Source organism: Anticarsia gemmatalis, chromosome 20 (assembly GCF_050436995.1).
Source record: "Anticarsia gemmatalis isolate Benzon Research Colony breed Stoneville strain chromosome 20, ilAntGemm2 primary, whole genome shotgun sequence".
In the NCBI taxonomy this organism is placed as follows: Eukaryota; Metazoa; Arthropoda; class Insecta; order Lepidoptera; family Erebidae; genus Anticarsia; species Anticarsia gemmatalis.
This window is the reverse complement of record NC_134764.1, coordinates 5,388,416-5,397,543: the sequence shown is the minus strand read 5'-3', so window position 1 is coordinate 5,397,543 and position 9,128 is coordinate 5,388,416. Positions and strand designations below refer to the sequence as shown.

Here is a 9,128-nt window from a genome sequence, read left to right as displayed (position 1 = left end):
TTTAAATTCATATTTAAAAAACAGCTAAGCGATACGCATGTTTTGAAATATTATGAATAAAATTATAATTACTCAACTTCTTAAGTCTGGAACCGAATGCTTGGGTCAAGGGCCGACAGACCTTAAGGGTGACCAGAGTCCAGGAACTAAACCTAAATGAGTTGAAAGTACCTGTTGGAGAAGTTGAAATACTGCATATTTCCGATGAGCTAACAGGTTTATCGGTTAAACGTTATATATCACAAGCTCAACACAAAACAAAGTCACTATACGAGTCTCTCTTAGGCACTAATATTTTCCGGTTATCCTTCTGATTTATAAAATTTAGATTTTTTCCTGTGTTACTTGAGAATACACGTGAGTTCGTTCGTTCTTTTGAATATATTTAATTAAAATTACATGTAATTGTAATTAGTGAATTGATTAAAATGGTAAGTATGTTAATGTTTTGTTTAATCAAGTATTTAGATTTTCGCAAAACGCTGTGAGACTTTTTTGTGAATTACCGGTTTTGTGCAATACTCGTTTATAATATCATTAGGGTACCTATGCCTGGATGATCTAATGTCAAAAGGTCACGGTAAGACACAATATCTTCGATATCTTCAAAAATTTTAGACTAGTTTACATACTCTTGTATAGACATTTGATACACAAAGATAATGTGTTCTTTATTAACGTAATGTTTTATTTAATTAAGTAATTGTACAATAGGTATATTTGTTCCTGGTGACGTAGATGTTCATGCGTTTGAAAAAAAGCAACAAACGTTGCTAGCAAGAGATAAACCCAAAAAATTGAATTAAATAACGTCAAATGTCAACATTCTCTAAGTGATTTTTTCAAATGATAATTTATTGTGTTGCATAATAAGCACCGCGTTTACTTGTAATGTGTGAAAAGAAAATTATTTTTCGTCAATAAACACTTCATGTTTTGTTCCGTGATTAATATTAGATTTTTTTTGTTGTTTATGCATCGATGCTGTAAACTTTTGAAAGTTTTATCCACCTTATTTTCAGATCAAGGCCGTATGTTCTTTGGCCATAATATTAGCAGCAGTATCTAGTCAGTTCTCTCAAACTGCTGCGCCGGTATCTCCATGTCCTGATGTGTTTTTATACGAGACTGGCCAGAAGCAGGAGCCAGGGAAATGGCATGGGGTCATTAACCTATCCACAGATATCACTCTATACGGCTTGTGGTTGAAAATTGCCCTGGATAGTAGGGCTGAAATACTTGGGGTAAGCTAATTTGTTATTTACTTTCACTTTTTCTATACACAAAACAGCAACCCTATTAAAAAATAAATAAAATTGGACAACTCACACACGGTAATTTGATTCTAAACTAAGCAGAACTTGTACTATAATTATCTATAAAAAAATTGATAAACATACTCACATAGATAAATTAACAACCAGGTACAGAGCAGATACTCGTGCTCATCACACAAATATTTAATTTTGCCCTTGGTGGGATTCGAATCCACCATTCGCGGCGCTACGGTTATTGCGGCGAGGACCACAACCACGCTAACCATTGCGCCAAACGAGCAGTTCATATTATGGATTATTATGTAAATAAATGCTTTTTATGACACGTTAATCAAATCAGGTTTTAATATGGCAGAGCTGATTTCTCAGTCTTCAGTTAATTTTATTCGGGGAAACACATTAATGTATTTGACACGGATTCTCAGAGACTAAGCTTCTTCATGAAATTTCCTTGAACACAGATGGATAAATTACCTATAAAGGGAACTGATCGAATCATCTTTTTCCAGAACTGGTTAGGTGAAGTATCAACAGATGACCACATAAACTTTAAAATACAAAACGCGGACATCGTCATATCTCCTGGACAGCCGAAAACGCTGAAATTTTTCGTTCAATACAAGCAGAACGTTGCGCCGAAATTAAAAACTATTCTTTTCAATGGACAACAAATATGTCATGCTGCTGAGGAACAATTTGTTGAACAATACAACGCACCAGCTGATAACTACGGTGCTAATACCAGAGTTGAACAGACAACAGTCAGACCAGCTACAGTCGTACAAGCCTGGCCTTTAGCTGCAAATTACCAACAAGAATACGTAGACAACAAACAGGTACTTACAGAAAGATACCCACAAGGAGTCTTTGGAACCACCACACATTCCCAACCTCAAAAATGGACGGAGATAAATGCAGGAAATGGTCAACAAACGGCTGTGCAATTGAATCCTTACATCCATACACCGTATACTCAGCAAAGGATTCAAGGCAATGGCTGGAACCATGAGCCGGTGACTACTCAAAGACCTAGGACGACGACAAGGGCAGGACCGAAGCAGATAGCACCGCTTCCAATTTCCATGAGACCTCAAGTATACCAGCAGCCACAATCAGATGAGTAAGTACATTTGTAAGGACTATTATAAGTACTTGTAAAGTTGCCCTGAGGCTTAACCTGTTGTTAGCTGATGAACAGGGAGAGAAATAAGAACTGAAGACATAATATTTATACTTAAACAGATTTTTTAATTTAAAAATTCAAAATATATATTCATAGCTAGGAATTGTGCAACAACCACAAACCTACTGATTTGGGAAATGCCCTAGATAGTAGTGGCAAATAATGCTCCTAACCTGTTTTTTTCTTCTTCAGAGATTACGGTGAAATTCACAGTGGTTTCATAGACCCCAGTAAAATACCGGGATCAAATCAATGGAATACAGAGTCGTCATTTCGTCCCGCACAGCCACTAGCTATAGAGAACCTCAACGACAAGAATGTAATGTAAGCTATTACTGTCACTGTTTGAAGATTTAGGTTACAGCGTGCTTATATTAATAAAAACCCATTAATGTCCCACTGCTTGGCAAGGGTCTCCTCCCGTAATGAGGGAAAGGTTAGGCCTTGAGTTCACCACGCTGGCCAACTGCGGGTCGGGGGCTTATATTAGATACAATAAATTATATATTTTTGTGGGAAAGTTATGATTATATTTTTTTCCATATGCCTTTCAAGACGTATAGAAGAGAAAAAGCTGTTTATTGGAGGTTTACCAAGCTCAAGCCTACCCGCTCCATTTACCTCCAAAGTTGTACCAGAGGTAAGATTTCCTTTTTTTTATTTATTGTCACGTGTTTACTGAATATCAGGATAAAACACACTGTTTATGTGTGATCTTGTTGATTATTATTGTTATACAATATTATGATAATATTTTAAATTAAATAGGTACAACGAAACTTCGTATTATTTGGCCTTATTTTTGAACGAGAATTATTTTAAAAAGTTAATTATTATGTAACATATTATGAACTATTGAATTATTAAACAAGCAAATCGCAGGTTTAATAAATTATTAACCTTTTCATTATTAGTTTGGTCATTCTGCATCTAAAATATACCAAATATGTAGTCACGTCAACTTTAAAGACAAATAAAGGTCAAAAAGTTTGTTTTTATCTGTTTTTATGGGGGGCTGACATCATCATTGAAAATAAAAAACAATACTTGATAAAAACACTGCATTTTTTACGCGACAATTTGGGTTGGGAGGTAAAATTTTAAGGAAAGACAACAGAATTTGTGCAGATTAAGAGTTAAACTAATGCCATTTGTATCATTAATGTATAACATTACAAAGGAATTGTGGTACCTTTAAGTTGTTCTATTATTTTCAGTAACATACTAGACTTATTTATATAAAAAACCCGAATGCTCAGTTATAAGCGCCTAGCGAAAGTTTATGACTATAGAATTTAAGTTGCCTTTGGCTTAAAGACGATTTGTTTTTAACTGACTAACTAACTTGGTCCATCCTTGCAGGTCCCATGTGGAAAAGTAGTGATAGAACCGCCAGATCACTTGGCAGCAGGAGCAACCACGTATGAAGGACAGTGGCCGTGGCAAGCCGCGATTTATCAACAACAAGTAAGTATTTGTTTTGTTTTTGAACTAAAATATCCATCCCAAATCTTCGTTGAGTAACAATGTAATGTAAGTAGTAAGTAGTTTGGAATTTGGTACAGTGCTTTTGCACATCCTACGACAAAAGCGCAACGCAGATGCATTTTATGCACTCTTGCCTAGATTCATAGAAATAACCTAACTAATTTTATTTTTCTCTTGTAATTAAAATCATGAAGCATTTGAAGCTATAAAAATGTACCTAACTACGCGAGGCTAAAAAACTTGAAAAGTCTTCATATCAGCTAATCAATTTTTTCCCCAAACCGTCCTTACACAAATAGCATTTGTCCTTAGAACGCAAACTTCAAGTACATCTGCGGTGGTACGCTAGTGTCTCATCGTCACGTCGTCACGGCAGCTCACTGCGTCACCAGGAGGGGCTCTGAACGCACTGTGAGGAAGAACACCCTGACGGTCTACTTGGGGAAGCACAACTTAAGGACCTCTGTTGATGGGGTGCAATCTTCCGCTGTAAGTGTTATGATTTGTTTAATTATTATTTACAGAAGACTAACAAAAATAACAGAGCAGTGCAGGTTTATAAAGAGGTCCGGGTAGTAGTAGTAAAGATAGAAGTTTATAAGCTGTGGGTACAAATAGAGTACCTAGTTAAGCGGACTACTAAGTTGAAACCAAGTTGGGTCGTTTTTCAATGTTGTATATATTATGTAAATGATTGTATGTAACTAAAGTTGACTTGTCGATTCCTGAGTGATAAGTTTCTTTAACAAAAGAATGTCTGTCTTCTTGTCTTGCTACGACTTAAAAACATCCAGCATTTATAGATATTCTTAATTTCGAAACTTTTCTTGCATAGTTAAGAAGTGGAAAATCAATTTATAAAACGTAAATCATACCAAGATACACAAAGCCCAGCGAAACTATCATTGTCAATCAGGGTCATGTTTAAAGACGAACCTTTGTCTTTGATTTCGTCGTCATAGTTGCGTCTCAGATCACGTTCAAAATCGTTTAATTGATTGCTAGGACTCCCTCGTGTACATTGCTAATTTGTTTCAGACCGATTGATCTGCTTTACACACAGCCAATTCTATTGTGATTACAACGAGTACAATTTGATTCGGTTCGAAAGTTTACCCTTTTAGGGAATTTTTGATGTTAGTTCAAAAAGTTATTGTTGGAAAATGTTTTTGGCTGACTGTAATGTTATTGTTAACTTAATGGCGAAGTATTTTTTGGTTCGGGGTAGATGTAAATGAGGAATGTTTGAACAGATTTTAGTTCGATCAAATAGTGCAAATCAGAGTAAGCGAAAATCTCGTACTATTCTTAGCTGTCATTTGTATTAAATGATTTGAATGAATGTTATACCACCCGGTACATAGCGTTAAAACTTATATAAAAAAACGCTATTGAACAGATAATCTACCGCGGCAAAAATAATAAAAAACCGGGCAATAGTCATAAAAAAATATGTCCTAGCATTTTATATGAACACATGCGAGTAGGCAACACTATAAACTTAAAGGTTCTAAATCGCTGTAACACAAAAATTTGATTCGTCTTATATGTAATTCCGGTTTTACAACAAACTGCCTTCATAATAAAATGGTAACCTTCCAATTTTCACAGGTGAGTGACATAATAGTCCACCCGGAGTACAACGCGGAGAACTTCCGCCGGGACCTGGCTATCCTGGAGCTGCAAGACCCGGCCTCGTACACGAACTGGGTGAGGCACGTCTGCCTGTGGCCTGAGAATGACATCGATCGGGCCAATATGGTGGGACAGAAAGGACCGGTAAGAATACTTCCATTAATTTCGAATAAATTGCATGCTTTGGAGCTGTTGAAATCGGTTTCTGAAGGAGGTAAATTGTCCAACCCGAGTTTCCTTAGACTGCAGTGGACTTAAAGCCAAAACCTTCTCCCACCCAGCAGTGAAATGGTATTTGGAAGTACAGGAGATATTATGTTTACTATATTACCTACTCTGGCTCATTAAGAAACTTCAGAATTGGCACTTTTTCATTTGAATAACCTTTTGAAAAAAAAAACTTGTCTTATTATTATTTTGATTCATAACATAAAAAAACAAATATTTTAGACACTCGATAGTTAGTTTAATTTAATTTTCACTCCAATCCTCGTAATACACGTAATTAATATCAGAAGCTTGTTCAACATGCCTTCTGGATGATAAGTTGTAGCAATATCGGTGTTACCACAAGTTATTCGTTACAAATCGCTACAGAACCACGGTGACATTGGAAAGGAGCCTGAAACCCTAGCCAGACGACTTTGTGGTGCGCCACGAAGGATATGACGAGGTGAAGACGAATCGTTGTTTAAAGAGGCTCTTTGACTAAATGTTGAGGTTGTAAGGTGAAATGTGTTTCGTGTCACTTTGTGTCACTCATGGTAGATTACATTACTTAAGTAAACGTTGTGTTTAATTCCATCATTATTTATAATACGAGCTGTAAAGAGCCTAAGTCGAAAAGTTTTATGCATAACAGAAATATATACATACATAGATAAAGAAGCAGCACGTATCTGCCATCATCTAGTATTTTTTATTATTCTTTTATTGTAAAAATACCAAAAACTGAACACTCAAATGTTTCAGGTGTCTCATAAATTACCTCAACAGCTTTTTACTACTTAAAGCACAAAAGTGTCCCTCCCTCACAAGTGTACAAGGGCTAGTGTCTATCCTCATCGAAATATGTAATAAATAAATAATACTTAATACGTAGTACTTAATACGTAGAAATATATACTTAATGCTATTATCGTATAAATACCAAAATGTTGTTCTAGGTGCCAAGCTGGGGTTTCCACTCGACGGGGGAGGCTAAACAAGAGCTAACTCACATGGACATGATGGTAGTGGACCAGGATGTGTGCGTCAGGTCTTATGTGGCGTTCTACGAGAAGTACACTTCAGATGAGACATACTGCGCCATGTATAGAGATGGTAAGTGTCTTCGTGGGAAAGATTGTCGGGTGAATTTTGTATGTCCAATTCAAAATTCTGTTTAAAAAAATATTCTACTCTGACGAGTATGTCATGTATCGGCTGATTTCTATGTTTAATTTAAAATTATAAAAAAATTCTATGTTATAGCTTTAAAAGTTTTAACTAACTCTCTTTAACTTCTCTTCTGTAACTAAAGAAAAAGCTTATTTAGAAACGTGAAATATTTTTTAAAGAGAATAACACTCATTGTATTAATAAATTAGATAAATAATATTTGTTTGTGCAAATTGATTTACAACCGCATGCTAATACCATTTTGTTTATCCGTACGAAAACCAAGCCAGGAAAATAGATCTCCTCACTACAATTTGTAAGCTACTCATGCTAAGCTATTTATGACACAGACTATGGAGGAATACAATCTTTTCTAAAATGAATCTATTTCCAGGCACTCGAGAATGCAACAGTGACAGCGGTAATGGAATGGTCTTCAGCAAAGATGAAACCTGGTACTTGCGCGGTCTATCAGCCGTCTCCGTGCCAAGAAAGAACAAGTTCTTCTGCGACCCCAAGCATTACGTCGTCTTTACTGACATTGCCAAGTTCTTGCCGTGGGTCAAAGATGTTATTAAGACAACGAAATAAAATAGATTTTTTATTAATTGTATTTTGCTTTTATAGTATTTTATACTTTTTCCTACGGTCTCTACCAGAGCATAATGTTACCGTAATTTTTCAAAAAGTTGTATTCTTAATTTAATAGAGGTAGTTACATAAAGTCATAGAGTTAAAAAATCATTGCAGATTCTCTTTGTTTTCTTATGTACTTTAATTGAATAACACATAATATAATATTTGGTAAATGGGAGCATCGATAAAGTTGGCGAGTGTGAAATGAAGCTTTGAATTAATCTTGCACGCCAAATTGAACTGCAGATGGACGCAAAACCGATGTTACAATAGAGATAGCTGAATAAAAATAGAAAAGTGCTCCATATATCAGAAAATATTTGTACTGGAGAGTAGATTACTCAACTATTTTGTAATATAATTTTGTAGTATTCTTACTAACAAAACTAATGGGTAAGTTATTTAATGAACGTATATTAAAGTATCAACGTTAATATAAAACACTGACACAAGATAAAAGAATCATCAGCAGCGCGATTCTCTACAGTCTTAGGTTTTACCGAGTATCGAAAGTTTGACGTTTAAAATTAACTGCCAAAATAGTACTTGCGACACCCGCTAGAGGCGTTGATCAGATTTTCATACAACATTTTTCGATAGCTAGCCGGTTGTATACTCGATAGTAGTAGAGAAAAAGGTTACAAGTATTAAACCTCTAATAAACGTACCCTAAAATGTAGTCAAGTAGCCTCTATATCATGTCGTATTGGTATTTGTCGAACATCGGTAGTGAGAGTTAGTATCTGGCAGGTAACGTCTGATGATTAGTTCTATCTGCGAGGAGTGAGGAGTTACCAACTAACTCACTGTGCTCAATATCAGACCGTCGATCACTAACTTTGGGCACTGGTTATTGTTTTGTATTGAAATTAGGGTGATTTTGCCATATAAATGGATGTTTTCAACATTCGATTAATACTTACATAACAAACTGAAGAAATTTCTACCGCCCGCGTCGGTTAAACGTTTTTTAGATGGTTATAGAGTTGTTTCTGGAATAATCTTTACGCAATATCAAACACACCAAACTAATTACAGGAGTACTTATAGACAAACCGGCACTGTAAAAAGGGGTTTTTGGGTTAGTAACTGCTTTATGAATAGGTAATAATTTTTGTACATATTCTTTCAAAGCAAAAGTATTTATAAAAGTAGACTTTGTGATCCACAATATAATGTCGGATTCTGATCGTCAGTATTACGGAGAAAATGAATTGTAATCGTTGATATTAAGTAGACCCAACCGACTATCCTTAAAACTCTCCACGTCACATCAAATCTTGAAGTACATTTCGTTATACAGTCCCACAATTATTCTGCAATGTGCACCATACATTCTCGTTCACAGTGTATATTGCAGCGCATAGTGTGAGAGACCTCTCTTTAATTAATTAGAACACCGCTAATTACGAACAACCTACATCTTTGGAATGTACAGAAACATTTCCAGTTTTTAATTAACTCCATATAAAGGAAAAGGAATGAAAAGATTCGGCTTTGACGGAGATTATTTACGATTAGTAATATAG

At 35.4% G+C, this 9,128-nt stretch overlaps 1 protein-coding gene across 1 annotated transcript; it reads left to right on the top strand.

Annotated features, from left to right (window-relative positions):
• The first annotated feature begins 280 nt into the window (after nucleotides 1–280).
• On the top strand, nucleotides 281–7,567 carry LOC142981555 (uncharacterized). Its single transcript, XM_076127554.1, has 10 exons — nucleotides 281–431; nucleotides 1,023–1,244; nucleotides 1,787–2,397; nucleotides 2,653–2,784; nucleotides 3,016–3,100; nucleotides 3,823–3,927; nucleotides 4,261–4,437; nucleotides 5,560–5,727; nucleotides 6,750–6,906; nucleotides 7,358–7,567. Exons 1-10 carry the CDS (start codon nucleotides 429–431, stop codon nucleotides 7,552–7,554), a joined length of 1,857 nt encoding a protein of 618 aa, XP_075983669.1. The 5' UTR covers nucleotides 281–428; the 3' UTR covers nucleotides 7,555–7,567.
• The last annotated feature ends 1,561 nt before the right edge of the window (nucleotides 7,568–9,128 follow it).

Coding starts and splice junctions, on each gene's coding strand:
- LOC142981555 (XM_076127554.1), top strand. Junction 5,728..6,749: donor TGGTGGGACAGAAAGGACCG/GTAAGAATACTT, acceptor ATGTTGTTCTAG/GTGCCAAGCTGGGGTTTCCA. Junction 6,907..7,357: donor CTGCGCCATGTATAGAGATG/GTAAGTGTCTTC, acceptor ATCTATTTCCAG/GCACTCGAGAATGCAACAGT.